This window comes from Plodia interpunctella, chromosome 17, assembly GCF_027563975.2.
Source record: "Plodia interpunctella isolate USDA-ARS_2022_Savannah chromosome 17, ilPloInte3.2, whole genome shotgun sequence".
In the NCBI taxonomy this organism is placed as follows: Eukaryota; Metazoa; Arthropoda; class Insecta; order Lepidoptera; family Pyralidae; genus Plodia; species Plodia interpunctella.
This window is the reverse complement of record NC_071310.1, coordinates 2,283,186-2,302,015: the sequence shown is the minus strand read 5'-3', so window position 1 is coordinate 2,302,015 and position 18,830 is coordinate 2,283,186. Positions and strand designations below refer to the sequence as shown.

The window sequence follows — 18,830 nt, the reverse complement described above, 5'->3', positions numbered from 1 at the left end:
TTGAAGCTGAAAATTTTTTATTCGACGCCTAAATAATGATTTTGCTCGACTGCTTATAAACATTCAATTTCGGACATTATCACAATTGTATGCGGAACAAGAATTGCTGACTGAATTATTGCGTACGAAATTACTATTTGCTGGCCAAATGATTATTAGGCTGACTTATTTTGCTGACCTAATTAAAAATGCCATAAAATATAATTAATTCCTTGTCCGCTTCTCTCGTATCACTTGCACCTCCAAATAGAGATGCTATCGAGTTCCCAAGCCGTACAGTTACTTCGTGAGTCCTTTATCGATAACTTTTATCGACATTTTGTGGACGATAATAAATGACATCTCGCGATACTCGAACAGATTAACTTCTATTTACATGCCATTATGTCATGTGATTGGATTTTTATGTTGATAAAGATGAGTGTTTATTATGATTTAAAAATGTATTACGTTTCTATTATAAATTATTACTTATATCTATGGCAAAAAATGATGTTTACCATTGCGCGGAAGCTGAGATTTAATTTGGAATTGTACTAAAAATACTTACCCCAAATCTCAGCTTTCGATATTCACTATCACTTTAAATGTCAATTTATCTGGCTTTTGTCACCTCCTGCCATTTATCGGCATGTAGCTCGTATTAGCTCTCATGAAATAAAATTAGCTCAATTCAATTATTCTGGTCTGCGAGAAAAACTATTCTGTTTCATTTTGCTCCCAGCTGCTTCTGTTGCGTTGATTGTAAAAGTAAATTAAGGGTAATTACAATGAACTGAAGAATCAGAATCCCAATTCCATTATTTTATTCAGCTATGGCAATCGAGTTTCGCATCTCTTGGCTCTGTCTATTCCATAAGGGCTAAAGAAGTCTTCTCGTAAACTTCCGACTAACTGGTAGACAGATTTTGTATACATTTGAACCACACATTAACCTGCGATGTTTTTGTTTCAGATCGCTGCTACTCGCAGCAATCGTTTTAAGCAATTGTGTCACGTGGACGGCGTCTCGGCATCACTACACACATAATGTAAGTCACTAAACTACTTACTAATCGACTTAACTTCAGTGCCAAAGCGGTAACTTTGAACTAGTGGAACAAATAAACTGTTTTTATGATCATTTTACTTTGTTACTTGATATTTAGAAAAATTAACCATTAGTAGGTACATTATCGTTTACAAAATTATATAATATAATATGATTTGATTGTGAAGAAAGTAATTTCTAGATTTGTTGACGCCATTTTTTTGCAAGGACACCTGCGTTTATTAATAATTTTGACATTTCCCTTCTATTATAGTCGTTAATTTAGAAACATTAAGTACCAAGTTCGAAAGAGATGTCTGCGATAATACTGTCCTAAAATGTTACCCTAGGCAGAAATTTATGGATAAAATGTGAGGCCATTCACTTTTACACAATCACATACATTAAATGAAAATGATTTTCAACTGTGGACTAATTAAGTACTTTATGTGAGTGACTGGTTAAGCGGAACAAACCCTCACAAATTTCTGTTATATCTCAGTGAGTTCATAAAACCCTCCATAGATAATCAATAGGCATAAAGTTAAAAGTAATAAATGTGTAACGCCAGTTAAAAAAAAAGTTAAACTTTGGATGTGAATGTGCCAGGATGTATCCAAAGTTTTCCAGTATAACATTAGGCTTTTTAATTACTCTTTATTATGTTGTTGCACTAGTTGCACACCGGGGCTTCGCTACCGTGGAATATAGTGCAGTAGATTTAAAACATCAATGAATAACATATTATTCAACTAGCAACAACGTAATATTTTATGAAAAAATATGTTAAAAATGAAATTGTTGCCTCATGTTCTAAGGGTCTAATCTAATGATACCCGATAGAGTGGTGCTGTTTACTAACCATAAAAATACTAAAATAGTTACGCATTTTTAGTGGCAACCCTATTTATAGATACAGTACGCTAATAGAAAACCATATAAACTGTAATAAATCTAATCAAAAGTGATATTATTGATGGGTACATTAACATCATGTCACTCAACACAGAGTCTTTTAGCATTAGAGTATTTTTGGGATATGTAAGTGTCTTACGTTAAAGGATATAGGAGGATAGCGTTCATTTGAAGCGAAATGTTTTATTTAAAACGTTAAGATTTGTTATTTGGTGGTTATTGATAAGTACATTAACTTTGATCATCCAGAAATGTTTTTTAAGACCTGTGACCACTATTTAAAGGCATCTTACAGGCTGCTAAAACATCACCATTTTATAGAAATTATTCCTAATTAAGAAGGATGTTTTTTCAGGAGACGATAAAAAAATGTCTTTTTATACAACATACAAGAATCAAAAGCTAGTATATTCATTATAATTAATAAAATAAACTGATTAGGAAGTAAACGTGTAGGTACAATCAGCAACACATCCGTTGTTAAAGTTTGTGGAAGAGATATAATCAGTGTAGCTTATGACTTGCAGTTGCATGTATGTGTCAAAAGTACGTACTGTACTTACTTAATTCGAAACTCTCCAATCACCTGCAAGCTGTTGCAACACTCCCGGACACTATGCGCATGCGCATACTACAAGATGTTTATTGTAATAACATTCATAGGCGAGTTCCCGCAGCGAATGGTGAAGAAAGTCGGGTCAAAATTCTTTCATCATTCAAGATTTTCTTGCACAATACTAGTTATATATAATAGTCATCCAATCAAATGTGTTTTTCATAATAATGAGATTTGCGTGAGAACCTAAATGTTTATTGGACCTTGGCTTTTTGATACTAAACGATATAGAAAAATCAGTTCTTGTTTATATAATCGAAATATATTGACGTCAATCATCCATTTCTAGGTAAATGGTCACAGAAGTAGACACAGACGACAAGGGGCAGGTCTGTATCTCTCAGCTTCCTACATCATCCCAGGGGGAGAGGGAGGAGGCGGTTGGGGCGAGTGGGGCGAAGTCACTCCATGCTCCAGGACCTGCGGCGGCGGGGTCGCTAGTCAGAAGAGGATATGTCTTCAAATAGGGTAAGCGCATCTTGAAATTCGGCTATAATTTTATCTTAAACTGTGTCACAAACACAGAAAAATACACAACATATCTGCAGACCCAACTGCAGACAAACATATGTGATCACAAGTACTAATATTTGCCCGCGCTTGGAAAGTAACCCAGGTTTTTCAGATAGAGGACGACTGTGGTGATAACTACGCCACTGAGGTCGTCTCAAAATTCAGTTACAATATTTCAGTTTATATTTTTTAAAATGATTTAGCAACCACATCGATTTTATCTTATCCATTATTTTCTCAATTGCAAGATTTATCTACAAGCTTAGTCTCCTTGTTTCCCTGCAGGCCCGACGGGCGGCCGCAGTGCTCTGGCGGAGACACCAAGTACTTCTCCTGCCAGACCCACGACTGTCCTGAAGGCTCCGTGGACTTCAGGGCCGAGCAGTGCTCGAATTTCGACAACGTCTCCTCACCAGCCTTCAGGGGCATCAAGTACAAGTTAGTACAATTATTGTTTTAATCATTTTTTCTAGTTGTTTGAAGATAGAAGGATGGATAAAAATATTCTTTTTCTAAGGTGACATTTTTGAAGCGGTAAAAGAGGAGTGGACGCGATCATGACAGGAAATATAGGCTTATGGAGAGAAAATACGTGCGTCGACCAGAAAATATAGGAAATATAAGGAAGATGATGATGATTTACAATTATAATTACAAAAGGACATTAGCTTGTTGCACAAAATGCCTAGCTTAAACTTTACTTCGATTAAAAGTGTCAAATAGTAGGTCAAAGAAATCTAACTAATTTAGTATTAGTAGATAGCTAATGCAATCTATAAAATAATACACACTGTGTACAGATGGATCCCGTACACGCGCGGTCCGAACCCTTGCGAGTTGAACTGCATGCCGCAGGGCGAGCGCTTCTACTACCGCCACCGGGAGAAGGTGGTGGACGGCACCCTCTGCAACGAGGAGTCATTCGACGTCTGCGTGGACGGCAAGTGCCAGGTACATGCCTATATAATCTGTGTGTATGGACCTCATAACCGATGAAACTATAGTCACAATTTTAAAAAGTTTGAAAACTTGTGAATAATTTCCTTATAGTGTATAGGTAGATAGTATTATTAAATATTTTCAACATATTACGCAAAAAAAAGGTTACTTTCAAAATTCCCGTTTACACTTATTATTTTTCAAAAAATATCTTATCTCGTATGTATTCAAACTATATTTTTTCAATTAGAGATGCAATAAAGAGTTGCTCAGTCTCTTGGTGTTATCTTAGATCTTAGGACTCACAGCCCTGCTTTGCAAGACGTCTTTAGTTTCATTTCGTGTGCTGTAACTGCTTGTTTTATCTGCTCAACCCGTAGCCAGTTGGCTGCGACAGAATGCTGGGCTCGACGGCGAAAGAAGACAAATGTCTGAACTGCCGCGGCAACGGGGAGAACTGCCACACGATCAGGGGACTGCTCGACTCACAGGACCTCAGGCAGGGTAAGGCACAATTATTGTTTTGCAAAATTTTGGGGATAAAAATACTTAAATCGTAAGTTAAACCTGACTTGACACCTTTCATTGAGACAGTCCAAAATTGTGTAACAGCAGTCCATGGATTTAGTAAGTACTATTGTACGGAGTACCTACTAATTCCAGGCAGCAGTCATATAAGCCAAATACGTAATTATCTTTTCTTTAAAAAACTTCAATAAACCAGAGAGAAGGTGCAACCTCTCTTCAGTAAAGTTTATCCTGTTCTGCTTTCTTTGTGATAAAAGTTACTTGTTAACTTTACAGGATATAATGACATGATGATCATTCCGAAGGGTGCAACGAGTATCTACATCACTGAAACCGGCGACTCTAGTAATTATCTTGGTGAGTAAGCAACCATCACACCTATCTGATTAGATAAAATTTCTAGATTAGACCAAAATGTAATAAAGTTGAATACATGAATATTTTAATGAAATAGAATATTTAAAAAACATTTTAAAATATGTTTACTCTCATCAACAATCTCATCAACGATCTCAAATCCAATATTGTACCAAAATGCTAGTAGGTATAAGTAGTGTGATAGGATGGTAGTAGGTAAATAGTTTGTAGTTTGTTTGACTTTGACTAAAATCTTCTTTTTATGTACCAAACCCATCTATATATGTTAATTCCAGCTCTGAGATCAAAGCTGTCATCCAAGAACGGCACCTTTTACCTGAATGGGGACTATCACATCGACTTCCCTCGGAGCATGCCCATCGCTGGTGCCACCTGGTACTATGAGAGGAATCAACAGGGCTTGCCTGCTCCAGACAGACTTAGAAGCCAAGGACCTATTGATGAACCCCTTATCTTAGTGGTAAGGTTATTTTAGTGATAGATTTTTTTCAGGCTTGTAAAGAATACAATAACATCGCCAGCCGATGAAACAAGAGGCGGGGCTAGTTGATATAAAGAATAATAAAATGTAATTGCACTTAGGTCAAAGTCAGATTCAGACCTTCAAATGATGATGATGAAATTGAGGAGCATATGAATTCACAATTCAAAAGTTTTTCGTGTAATAGAATTTCTATTAAGACGTCTGTGATCTTAGAATACTTATGTTTTCCGCAGTTGTTGCTCCAAGATCAAAACGTGGGAATCGAATACGAATACAGCATCCCAACAGCACTGGCACCGAAACCTGACCAGCAGTACAACTGGGTGCACGAAGACTTCACTCCGTGTAGCGCCTCCTGTGGGGGAGGTACAGTACCTTGAGGATTATTATCAATAATGTTGAATTAAAATCAAATTGGCTGGTAAAGTAGTCCTAAGTTTTATGCCATTTTCTACACGTTATAGATCTTCTTTTTGTTTATAAAATTGTCTCCAAAGATCATATTTTCACTCAGGTTTCCAAACGAGAAACGTAACATGCCGCTCCCGTGAAGAATTAGAAATTGTCGATGACGCCCTATGCGAGGAATCCATCAGACCTCCTTCCAACCAGACCTGCAACACTGACGCGTGCCCCGCGCAGTGGGTTGAAGGTCCGTGGAGTCCGTGCTCCAAGCCATGTGGCCAAGGCGGCTCCAGGTCTAGGCAGGTCCACTGCCAGAAGATCATCACTAATGGGTGAGTTAAGTCGATGTTGCAACGCTTCGCAGTGCCCGATTCAGATCCCACCAGATTACTAATATTGTTTATTGCATGAAAGTTGTTTTATCGTAAACATATATTTTCTTTAATATTAGTTTTATGGATGCAAATAAAATTATAGTTAGCCCAGTTTTTGTTCAGGATATTACTAGACCATCTACGAGATCTTGCATGCTTTTGAGTGATCTGAGCTTCTGTTGCTGATATTGAGCTGTGATAAAATAAACCAGAAGCCATGTTTTAGAGTAACTTTCAGGTTTCCGTCAATAGTTGGCGACAAAGAGTGCTTCGACCTACTGGGCCCCAAGCCGGAGTTATTCCAGGAGTGCAACGGGAATGCCAGCTGTCCCACCTGGTTCACAGGACCATGGAAACCAGTAAGTAACCAAGTTTAACTTAAACCAAGTAACCAGCAGCTTACAGATAATAGACACCTTAAGAATACAACAAATACTTTGGAAAAACAGAATTGATTTGCACAATAACAATAAAATTAATACTAGTTGAGGACTAAGTTTGCGGCTGCAAACTTAGTCCTCGCGAACACAATACATTTTTGATGAGTTTTTACAAAATTGTGAATATTTCAAAAACTACCTTAAAAATTCGATTGACAGATCCTACATATCATTTAAATTTCATCAAAATCAAACCACCGGTTCGAGTTTGATCTAATAATTGTGAAATATGGTTAAGTACGTGAACTAAAGAGTGCAAACTATGGAAATACTGCTACAAAATGTCTACAAGGTCTAGAAATGACACGAAATTTGCCAAAAGAATGTTTCCAATTAAATTTATATTTCCAGTGTGACAAGCTCTGCGGTCCCGGCAAGCAGACGAGGCTGGTGGTGTGTCACCAGCGCACGGACGGCCGCGTGCAGTTGCTGGGGGAAGCGGACTGCGTGGACGAGAAGCCCCCGGTGGAGCAGGGTTGTATGGAGCACCCGTGTGATGGAGTCGACTGGGTGCTCACAGAGTGGTCTGGGGTTAGTGATTGTCGAAGATTTATTAGAATTCCCCGGCCTATTTCTAACACCAATAATATAACTGTAGTTTTGTCGTAATATAATGCTCAATTCTGAAGTCAACTCGAGTATATCTTCATTAAGGGTGAGGCTCTTGTCAGTGGAATTCATTCTATTTTTCTCTCTTCATTGTTAAAAAATGGGCATCGTGTTGTTTAACTATATTTCCTAATTTGTTTTCATGTAAGTAACTTTGTCTTGGTCGCTCTGGGTCTTTCCTCTTCTTCTATGTTTCTTGAATTGATCGCGCCATATGATGAGGCTCATGATATATTTCCATTCCAGTGTGACAGCTGCCTATCCAAAGTGAGGACGCGTTCAGCAGAATGTTCGACGAAGAGCCGAGAAGTGGTAAATGCATCGTTCTGCGCGAACCATGAAGCCCCCGTACTACAGGAGGACTGTAACGAAGAGGAACTACCAGAGTGCGAGGTCCAGTGGTATGCCACGCAGTGGAGCAATGTAAGTTTTAATTCATACTTACTAAATAGGTGCCCTTAATAAAATTGTAATTTTGTAGGTCCACTGGGTTACTGGGTTGAGTTACACTAGGTAGTTCAGCAATTGATCGACGTAGGAAGCCCCAAGTCGTTTGCAAATCTTTGCTCTTTTGTGTCAGTAGGAAACTTCGGGTATTCCAATGACTATGTATACCATAATTTCGGTCCAGGATTCTAGCAAAAGCTTTATTATTAAAAAATGTATAGAGTCATTCCAACCCCAAAAAGGTGGTAAGAATAGCCTATTCTATAAATTATTTTGAATATCAATAGTAAACTATGTTGCCTTCTTCAGTAATAATAACTTAGTATTATTAACTTATATTAACTTATAATCTTGGCAACAGTAGTCATTTTCATCCTTTTGCCATTTTCATTATTGGAATCAATCTCAATGCGACATTATTTCCCAGTGCTCAACGGATTGCGGTAAAGGCGTGCAGACTCGCAAAGTGTTCTGTGGCCTATTCGAGAAAGATTCGGTGCTGAAGGTCAACGACAGCCAGTGCGCCCACCTGCCCAAGTACAACGACACCAAGCCCTGTGAGATCCCCATGGAGAAGTGCCCCGCGCAGTGGTTCACAGGCCCTTGGGCTGCGGTACTTATTTCATATTTTCACAGATTACTAATACATACAGTTGTCGCCATTGATATGGAAAAGGCCCTGGTGGCTTCTCCTAGCACAAACTAAAACCTTTTTTAGTCTGTGCTGGATTGGTTAACCTAGACCGCCTAGACTGACACCGCCATGTTCATAAGCATCCGACGTTCCATACTAACTTCAAAACTAGAAACTTGTTAGTTCGCCATATCTTCCACGATGGCCCTGCAAAAGGTTGCTATTTCAAGAAACGACTATATGGGCTAAGTAAGTGGTATCAAACAGATAAGTTACAAAATCTGGCACTTAATACCTATTTGTCTTCTAACAGTGTGACAAGGAGTGTGGGGGCGGCGAAACGACGCGCAAAGTGATGTGTTTGAAGGACAACAAGGAGTCTAGTACTTGCGACTACGACACCATCCCCGACTCCACCATGGCGTGCAACACCGGAGCTTGCAATGCAGGTCGGACTACTTGAATATTATTAAAAAAATACTATACTGAGTCTTGAAAATGATCTACCAAAGTAGACTGAAACTATAGTCAACTTTTCCATCAGTAATCACGTCTACGTGAGTGTCCTATTTCTCATTAATAACTTAAATTTTAAGATATTGGAAGTAAAAAAAAGGCCTCAATGTGAAGTCCTTTCACCGATTCAACTTTGAAAAGTTACGTACGCGTACGTAAATAAATTTTATGGAAATAATTTCAAGTGAATAGAGTGGCATCCCGTCACTTTGCACATGACTTAATTTTACCTAATTGGATATTTGGTAGAGTATTATTGTCTTACAGATGAAGTAACACCTGTCGACTCCAAGTCTACGCCAATTATGGACGACTATGAAGATGAAGATGAGGATTGTGTGGAAGAAGGAGACGAGGCTGAAAGCGAGGAAGACTTCAGTGAGGAAGGAGCCGAGGAAGAAGATTCGTTGTCAACGGTAAAAGATACATTTAGCTTATTTAAAGTTTGTGTGTAGAAAATAGTTGAATATTAAATATGTAGGTAGAATAATTAACCTAAAACTTTACTTATTTAGTCTTTTACTTTTCAGATCGATGATATGATGTTTAGCGACTCTCCGTTTACTTCCGGTAAGAATTACATGTACCTACTTTCGACTTAATTGTACAGTACTAGTACAGTCGGTGTCATGTATACCTTACCCCTATATTAGTAAGTAAGTAAGATGGGGGTAAGTTTTATCTGCGCCTGATTGTACATTAGAACACAAAATATCAACTTTAGAATAAAAATAATTTAAAGAATTCAATTTATTCGCAGAAGGATCTGGTTTTGCTTCATTCATGGAAACGGAATCTGGATCTGGAGGTACAGTTGTTTATATCTAAAAATATTCTAAACCAAATTAGGAGTGTCACTAAAGATCATTATAATTTATTTTATTCAGATGTAACTGGATCTGGAGAGATTGACATAACAGACACATCCGATTTAACTACTGAGAGTATTGAATCAGAAGCCACGGAGAGCACATTATCTGGAGCTACTGACGAAACCTCTGAATCAGGGCCTACTAGTGAATCTGGTCCAACTGTTGAAACAGATGCCACGAGTGAAACAGGTGCAAGTGAATCCGGTCCTACAGAAGTCACTGGTTCAAGTGAAGAGACGAGCGAAACTGGCGCAACAGAAACAGAAGTGACTGGCTCAAGTGTATCAGAAGAGTCAAGTGAATCGGGTGCAACAGAAGTCACTGAATCAAGCGTTTCAGAAGAAATAAGTGAATCTGGTGCCACTGATAGTTCAAGTGAATCCAGTATCACGGACGAAAGTTCATCTACTGACGTGACTGAATCATCTAGTGACATAAGTACAACAGAGGAGACAAGTGAATCAAGCCCAACCGATGAAACTAGTGATTCAAGTCCTACTGATGAGACAAGTGACTCTAGCTCTACAGATAATTCGAGTGATTCTAGTACAACTGATGAATCAACCGAAGCGACTTCAGCATCCAGCGTCTCCGAATCATCAACGTCTGAATCAGCATCGTCAGACTTATCTACTGAAGGAACTACATCAGGCGACACTGAGTCTACTAATGAAGAAACTACGGAATCTAGCTCGACTGACGAATTCACTGGATCTACTGAGGAAACGTCTAGTGATTTATCGACAGAATCGGCTGCCACAGATTTGACGTCTGAAAGTGGAACAGAGGAATCTACGGTTTCTGGTTCTGATGTTACTACGGAGTCGGGCATGACTGATGAAAGTACTACTTCTGGATCATCTGAAGGTTCGTATATATTTAATATTACAGATTAAATGATACAACTTTAAGACAATGGCCATAATATCACTTTATATGATTTCATCATCGATGGCTATTTTTGCAGCTTCAAGCGAGAGTGAAGAAACTGGTTCGACAGAGGTGACAGGATCCGAACCGACTGACCTGACGGGCAGCACCGAGTTCAGCACCACTGAATCAACTGACTCTAGTGGCTACTCTACCGAATCTACTGAGAGCGCTGCTACTGAAGGTAAAATTTTATTGTCTTTCACATTAACTACTTACTTAAGTATAATCACATCACATAAACACAATTCAGAATTACTAATATTAAATCACTCACAAATAATCTGTTTTATAACTAATTTTACAGAAAGTTCATCAACTACAGAATTAAGCACAGAAGAATCAACAACAGAATCCGAAGAATCATGTAAGAATTTTTATTGGCAAAATTTCAAGTGAATAATTATCAATTCCAATTCTCTACGAAATTTTAAAACAGTAAATTGTGCATATAAAATGTGACACACTAATGTAGAAAAAAAATACGATGGATCAAGTAATAAAAATAATTAACAATTTCAAAAAAATAAAGCTACTAACTGTACACATTATTGCAGCTCCTTGGGACTGGAGTACAACATTAGGTATCACCTCACCACGTGTCTGCAAGAGGAGGCCGAAGAAATCCAAATGCAAGCACACCAAGTTCGGCTGTTGTCCCGACAACAAAACAGCGGCCGGAGGTCCCTTCGAAGAAGGTAAGTATCCTAACTACTAGCTATTATTATAATTTATATTATATTATTTAAAGCTAACTAACTAATATTATCTAAGGTATAATTTACACTAAAATATTCAAATTGGCGGCAAAAATTGCTTTTGAAATAAGTATTTATGTTCGAATAGCTAATTAGTTATTATTAGCTCATTTATGTACAATTATCTCTTACAATTTCTTCTATAAGTGGTAATAAATGCAATAAAGAATTAATCTATCTACAGTATCCAGTATTTTTACTTGACAAAGATCTACTACATCCAGCCTTAGAAAGTTTTGTAGTTCTTGAACTACAGGTAATTTTAAAAATGTCACAAATGAAACATTAAAACATTCCAGGTTGCTTACACCCGGAGACATGCAAGGAAACCAAGTACGGCTGCTGCCCCGACGGGGTGTCCGCTGCGGGAAGCGAGGACGGCAAGGGTTGTCCCTTACCGCCCTGCAATGAGACCCTGTACGGATGCTGTCTGTCCGACAACAAGACCGCGGCAGAGGGCAATGACCAGGAGGGCTGCCCGCCCATGCCACCCGCTTGCAAGAAGTCCAAGTTAGTATATCATCATATCATCCACAAGAAATCCGTAACAGGAATATTCTGAAATGTATCAAGAATACGTTCTATTTAAAAAAGTGTATGACAGAACTAAAATGCAATGTTGTTTTAGATATGGCTGCTGCAAAGATGGAGAAACTGGTGCAACAGGACCCAAGAAGGCTGGCTGCCCTGAAACAGGTCAGTATAAATAAGATAATTTTACATTACATTATGTACGTGAAATAAAGGGTTTTGTATTACATTGTATATTTTTTATTGTACAGAAGCTAAAAAGAAGGCTGAAGAGGAGAAGAAGAAAGAGAAGGCACGAAAGAAGGAGGCTGAGAAAAAAGCGAAGATTTGCAAGAAATCTAAGTTCGGCTGTTGTTTCGACAACGTCACCCTCGCGACTGGCCCCAACAAGGAAGGATGTCCGTGCAACTCCACAGAATTTGGATGCTGCTCTGACAACGTTACTGCAGGTTAGCATACCAACATACTAGGGTCTCCTGCTCTTATAAATAGAGCTACAACCTGAGAGAGAGAGCGAGAGAGACTAACTAATGATAGCAAATAGTGAAAACCGAGCAAATTTTCCGAATAGGGCATATTACACAAAGCTCAGCGCAGATGGTGCTACTGGTACAACTAAGCTACACAAACATTACCAATAGAGGCAAAAAGCGCCAATTGTCAATATTGTTACAGATTTACTATTATTATTCTAATTCCAGGTTTTATTCTACCCGTGTACCAAATTTCATAACAATCCATCCAGTAGATATTTTGTAAGAGTAACACACAAACATACTCGTATACACATAATCACAAACTTTTTCATTTATAATATTAATAGGACTACTATATGAAACAGCATTTAGTTGCTAAACTTATTAACAAAGACTTCACTTCCTTTTCAATTCTTCAGGAAATCTGCTTAACTAATAGTTAAGTCCTGTATCATTCACATTACGTGACAAGTAACTTGAAATTTTGTCGATTTTGATGCTTATGATTGGGGCCTTAAATGGGTCTTATATTTCAGCTGTTGGCCCAGCTTTGGAAGGTTGTCTACCAGCCTGCAGTTCCACCACATTTGGCTGCTGTCCTGATAATGAGACAGCCGCCCACGGGCCCGACAATGAAGGATGCTGTCTGCTGTACCCTCACGGCTGCTGTCCAGACAACCGCATGCCCGCACGAGGACCTAACAATGAAGGTGAATATTATCAATTTTGTACAAAATTTCTTTAAGAAGGCTCTTGCAGACAGACATGTGTGATAAAGGCAAAAGCTACCACGAAAACGTTTAAGATCCAGAATGATAATTCCATTCTTTTAGCAGGATATAAATACTATTTATTCTATCCTATTATGTACTGAAGTAAGTCCTGAATTAAGAAGAAATTCTTCGTTACTAAAAATAAATACAAAATATTAATATTATGTAATAAAGGACGCGAAGACCCAACCTAACAATATTTTCTTAATTAAACATGTTCCTAATAATGGGATTTAGTAGTTATAGCGTTATATTCCTCCGTCAGGATGCAGTTGCCAGAACGGTCGCTTCGGTTGTTGTCCAGATAACTCGACGATTGCCAAAGGGCCATCCAACGAAGGCTGTGGCTGTCAGTACACAGAGCACGGCTGCTGTCCGGATAAGTAAGTGAATCTTTATAAATGCCTAATTACTTAATAATCTAACAGACAAATTTTACAAAAATAATTATCAAAATGTGATCATGAGCTTTGTGTAAGCACGAGATGTTTATCCTCTAGCCACACACCAGCTTCAGGACCCTCGTACGAAGGCTGTGGCTGCCACACTTACCAATTCGGCTGCTGCGACGACGGCGAGCGCACGGCTAGGGGTCCCAACAAGCAGGGCTGCCACTGCAGAGAATCCGAGTTCGGCTGCTGTGGAGACGATAAGACTCCGGCCACCGGGCCTGGACAGCAGGGCTGCGACTGCTCGTCCAGCAAGTACGGATGCTGCCCCGATGGACAGACTGAGGCCAGTGGCACCAAGTTCCGAGGGTGCACTGATGTGCCTGAGAACAAGCAAGGTAATGCAGTTCTTAGTTTCAATGTTTTTTAATATAAGATACGAAATATAACCCAAACAAATGTATTCGTATTTTTACAATAATAAAAAGGCAAATAACATCTTTCAATACAAATATTTTGATCAGCTGCATGCAGCCTGGCGTCAGATCGGGGATCCTGCCGCAACTACTCAGTGTACTGGTTCTACGACATGGAGTACGGCGGCTGCTCCCGCTTCTGGTACGGAGGCTGTGAGGGTAACGGCAACAGATTCGCCAGCAAGGAGGAGTGCGAAGACGTGTGTGTACAACCCGCACCCAAAGGTCAGTTTAACCTGGTTGATGATAAGTGGAACCTTCCACGTGACATAGCGTCATTTAAGCGGCCGATGCTGATAGTATTTTTCACCTACGCTGACTAGAATTAAAGCTTACTGAAAAGCATGAAATGAAATCTTCATTATCAGGTTTCATTCCAGCTGGTAGAGAAATATTTCGTTTAGGTCAATTAAATGTTTATAATCTGGAACTATATTCCATGTTTTATTATTAGAATCTAGTACCTATATCCATGTGATCGTTGAGTCAAAGGTGTGCTGATATAATTTTCTGAAATCAAATCGTCAGATGCCTGCAAGCTGCCACAAGTGAAGGGCGCGTGCCTCGGCTACCACCTGCGCTGGTACTATGACTCGCGGCTGGAGCGATGCGGACAGTTCATCTTCGGAGGCTGCCTCGGCAATGCCAACAACTTCGACAGCGAGGAGCTGTGCAAGAAGCAGTGCGAGCCCGAGAGGAGCGCTGGTCAGTAGACAGCACTTTCAATTATGTTTCAAAAAAACAGAACAGAAAATCCTAAACAAACACATTTCCACATAATGTTTCAATGCTGTGCAAAATGGGCAAGAACTCACTGAATAAAAGCACCTCTTCTAACAAATGATGTGTTTCCCCAGACCAGTGTAACCTGCCGCTGGCTCCCGGATCGTGCGCGGGCAACTTCCCGCGCTGGGGCTTCAGTCCGGAATCCAAGCGCTGCGAACAGTTCACGTGGGGCGGCTGCGAGGGGAACTCCAACCGGTTCAGCACCGAGGCCGCTTGCAAGGAGCGCTGCGACCCGCCCGGAAGGCCTAAGAGTAAGTCAAGGGCACCTGGGTAACGTAGTAAAATTTTAATAATTATGGGGTTATTGCAAATAATAGTTAGATTTAATAACCATGCACTATGTTACTGCCTTGGTGATTGATGTTTTAAATAACATGGTATATTTGATGTGATATTTTCCACTAATTCAATAAAAGTATTGTATTTTTATGCATGTTCTAATCTTTGGTTTGGTTTCACTTTTATTATCTTCTATAAATTAATTGAACTATTCTATCTTTCCTGAAATAATATATAATATTTCTTTTTTCATTGACTGTCGGATTGGAGAAAAAAATAGTCAATGAAAGAAACTAACTCTTGGGTTACACTAACAGCCGCATGCCAGGAGCCGCAAGAGGCCGGCTCCTGTTCTGAGAAGATACCAGCTTGGTCCTTCAATGAGACCGTCAACCGCTGCGTTCCTTTCTACTACTCGGGCTGCGGCGGCAATGACAATAGGTTCACCTACGAGGCTCACTGCTCGGAAACCTGTCCTCCAGTATATGGTGAGAATCCCTCATTACAATACTTCTCACCAAATAGAATGGTCCTTCAATGAGACTGTCAACTACTACGTGGATTTCTTATGGGCTATGCAGCGGCAACAACTCAGAAATCTGTCGTCCAGCTTATGGTAAACTTACGAGATTTCAGGACAGGTTTTTATGAAAACTGTGAGCTGTCCTGTGTGGATTCACATGTTTACATCAACATCACCTCACCAGTTCTCTCTTCAACTGACATATTCTGACAATTTCTATAGAGTGTATTACATAATATGTATCATATGGATGATTGGTTTGTGGTGATATACCTACTTATTCTTTTTCTTTAGATTTTTAGTGCATGCTCTTCTATTGCATTTGGTTATGAACATATTGCTTGCATCTTCTTCTTTAATAATAATATTAATTTAGTTGATCAACTACAGAGTCATTAACTACAGAGGCTTATTTTATATTATAATTCTTTCAGTTAAAGACGTTTGCGAACTGCCCGCTGAGGTTGGTGACTGTGCTGACTACAGACAGAATTGGTACTACGATACTGCTCAAAAGAGGTACGACTACTTCTATAGCCACATATAGATCTGTTTTTATATAGTTTCTAATTCATAACTCTTAAGACGTCTCCATTGATGTATGCGCAATACATATAATACATATGTATATTCTTCATGCATCTGTTGATATGACATAGAGAAGTCTACCAGACAAACGCGTTGATAGGTTTCATATGTCGTACACACTGTGTCTTAACATGCATAACCTATCTCTCTCTCATCTGAGAGTTTTCCTGGTTACTTCCACAGCCATTGAGCATCAGAGCCCAGGGTCCACTTTCCTATTTTTTCGTCTCCACTTCGCACAGTCGTCGGCATCCCTATTCGTCATATATTCTGATCAATTTGTTCCGACAGATGTCTCCAATTCTACTACGGTGGCTGCGGCGGTAACGAGAACAACTTCCCGACGCAGGAGCAGTGTGAGGCTCGGTGTAATGAGCCGCAGACCACCACCACCACCACCACCACTGTCCAACCCTCGCAGCACCAGGTGTACACCCCCTCTGGACAAGGTTTGAACAGCTGACACCTTTATCTCGATTTCTCTTTAAACTCAAATTCAAAATTCTTTGTTTAGCTCAGGATGATAAACATTACTTATTGACGTCAAATTATATAAACTAAGTCTGCCAAATTCCAAAGCGCAGGTGAAGAAGCGACAAATTTCTTCAAACCTGATGACACAAACTTATAACACGTCAAGTCAAAATTGTTTTACAACAGTCACTCTTTTAAACACGCAATAAGAATACTACTATTGAAACACGATAATGACTTCATGGCTGAGGGTCGTGGCGACCAGTAGTTATGGCTGTCTATACTAGGCCTGTCCTGCCTGTGGTAAACATCGAAATGTCAATATATAGTTAAATCCTTCTATCTAGAATACTGCTTTATGGAGCTGGACCCAGGTCCATGTGACAAGTTCGAGACGCGCTGGGGCTACGACTCCACTCGAGGACAGTGCACCACATTCCAATATGGCGGCTGTGGTGGCAACAGGAACAACTTCCCTGACATTGAATACTGCCACTACTACTGCAATAACCCTCAAGGTACGCCATTTAACACAGGGATATTAGTAGAACTGCCTCATGCCTGAATCAAACCTTACTCTACGAAATCAAAAATCACACGCAGTTCTTTCATCTTCTTTCACCATCAGATCATTCAAACCCACTGCATAGTAGGTAATTTAAATTTTAATTAAATTTAGTTTCTTCTTTTATTATCACCTGAATTCAAATGATGCATGGCGTGAAAATATATAATTATGTATTCTATAAATAAGCAGGCGAACTTATTCAGAACACATAAGATATTTATTCCATGCATTTAATTACAGATATCTGTCAACTGCCGATGCTGTCCGGGCCGTGCGGGGGCTCCGAGATGAAGTGGTTCTACGATCCGAGGTCAGACTCCTGCAGCCAGTTCACGTATGGCGGCTGTGAGGGCAACGGAAATAGGTACTATTATTATTTTACTTAGCTATAAACAAGACAATTGATGACAGGCCTGTCGTAGATTTGATAATTTTAAAGAATTTTGACTTACTTCAATGGCTCAGCTCACCTGAAGAGTAACGTGATTAAGATTTCTCACTCTTTTCTTCGTCACTTCTTGCCAGCTGGGTTTTTGGCAACTGTTCCCAAAATCGGCCAATTTTCTCATAGATAGATAGAAAGATAAAATATTTATTTGTAATACAATAACACAATACACAACCAGACTAAAAACACAAAATAAAGTATTCACATAGCACAATTGTAAAGCAAGTGTACTGTGTTACAGCAATACAAATAGGCCCATCTCAGTACACATATCACCCAGAGGGGCGATACACTGATTTTCAGATGAGACCTCTCTCATAATAAATTATTTCTTTCTATCTTTATTTATTTATTTACAGACAGTTGAGAAGCTTAGTCATTTACTTATCATTGTGTCTATTTACTTAAAATTTTGATCAAAATGTTTATGATTCAGGTTTGATTCACTGGAGGACTGCGAGAGGCGCTGTCGCACTGGACCAGCCGCAGCTACCGCCACTACTACCACTACTACTCCAGCTCCACCACAGGTGAGGAGCACGAACTAGCTAAAAGGCATAAACAGACCTGACAGTGTTAAACGGATGCCGCCAAACAGCAACAGCATAATCTGTGTGCACCACTTACCATCAGGTAGATTGCAAGCTGCTTGGCATATAAAAAAACATTCCAAGGATTGTTCTTTCGGCAGGCAGAGGAAATCCCCCCAGAGTGCCAAGTATCCCCAACGGCTGAGGAATGCGTGGAGCCGGGCGTGGTGTGGTACTTGGATCCCGAGCAGCGCGCATGCGTGGCCTACGAGAACCAGGGCTCCGGCGCCGCCTGCCGCCGCACCGGAGCCTTCCCCTCCGAGGAGGCCTGCATGAGGGCTTGCGGACCTTTCAGGAATATTGGTGAGGATTGTAATACTATAAACATGTGTGTTATAGGACTTAATTTAAAAAATCATTTGCAATAACTAATATTATTATTATTTAACTAATTAATGTATAGTGTTAGTTACTTACATAATAGTGGTTTGATATAGCCTGACAATGATGATCATATGATATGACGATGCCTCTGATACAGCATTATCTGTGGCATATTGAAAGAACTGCTTTCAATATGCTGGTTTCATGCAGGACACGA

At 39.5% G+C, this 18,830-nt stretch overlaps 1 protein-coding gene across 6 annotated transcripts in view; it reads left to right on the top strand.

Moving 5' to 3' along the window:
• Ppn (Papilin) overlaps positions 1–18,830 on the top strand; it is an 82,733-nt gene that overhangs the window by 50,621 nt on the left and 13,282 nt on the right. For 3 of the 6 annotated variants that reach the window (XM_053757504.2, XM_053757503.2, XM_053757500.2), the window contains exons 2-38: positions 956–1,031; positions 2,851–3,029; positions 3,360–3,512; positions 3,875–4,025; positions 4,394–4,517; positions 4,818–4,898; positions 5,195–5,379; positions 5,637–5,769; positions 5,918–6,140; positions 6,409–6,541; positions 6,974–7,153; positions 7,478–7,654; positions 8,106–8,291; positions 8,626–8,761; positions 9,096–9,244; positions 9,359–9,398; positions 9,589–9,636; positions 9,716–10,567; positions 10,668–10,814; positions 10,938–10,997; positions 11,188–11,328; positions 11,688–11,898; positions 12,017–12,084; positions 12,171–12,368; positions 12,932–13,105; positions 13,434–13,551; positions 13,669–13,955; positions 14,082–14,258; positions 14,562–14,738; positions 14,891–15,070; positions 15,416–15,586; positions 16,056–16,140; positions 16,501–16,658; positions 17,031–17,201; positions 17,492–17,615; positions 18,136–18,229; positions 18,391–18,592. In XM_053757504.2, coding sequence (XP_053613479.1) covers positions 956–1,031; positions 2,851–3,029; positions 3,360–3,512; positions 3,875–4,025; positions 4,394–4,517; positions 4,818–4,898; positions 5,195–5,379; positions 5,637–5,769; positions 5,918–6,140; positions 6,409–6,541; positions 6,974–7,153; positions 7,478–7,654; positions 8,106–8,291; positions 8,626–8,761; positions 9,096–9,244; positions 9,359–9,398; positions 9,589–9,636; positions 9,716–10,567; positions 10,668–10,814; positions 10,938–10,997; positions 11,188–11,328; positions 11,688–11,898; positions 12,017–12,084; positions 12,171–12,368; positions 12,932–13,105; positions 13,434–13,551; positions 13,669–13,955; positions 14,082–14,258; positions 14,562–14,738; positions 14,891–15,070; positions 15,416–15,586; positions 16,056–16,140; positions 16,501–16,658; positions 17,031–17,201; positions 17,492–17,615; positions 18,136–18,229; positions 18,391–18,592 — 6,149 coding nt within the window. The remainder of the gene's footprint in view (positions 1–955; positions 1,032–2,850; positions 3,030–3,359; positions 3,513–3,874; positions 4,026–4,393; positions 4,518–4,817; positions 4,899–5,194; positions 5,380–5,636; positions 5,770–5,917; positions 6,141–6,408; positions 6,542–6,973; positions 7,154–7,477; positions 7,655–8,105; positions 8,292–8,625; positions 8,762–9,095; positions 9,245–9,358; positions 9,399–9,588; positions 9,637–9,715; positions 10,568–10,667; positions 10,815–10,937; positions 10,998–11,187; positions 11,329–11,687; positions 11,899–12,016; positions 12,085–12,170; positions 12,369–12,931; positions 13,106–13,433; positions 13,552–13,668; positions 13,956–14,081; positions 14,259–14,561; positions 14,739–14,890; positions 15,071–15,415; positions 15,587–16,055; positions 16,141–16,500; positions 16,659–17,030; positions 17,202–17,491; positions 17,616–18,135; positions 18,230–18,390; positions 18,593–18,830) is intronic. The other 3 variants (XM_053757501.2, XM_053757502.2, XM_053757505.2) reach the window with 3 other exon arrangements.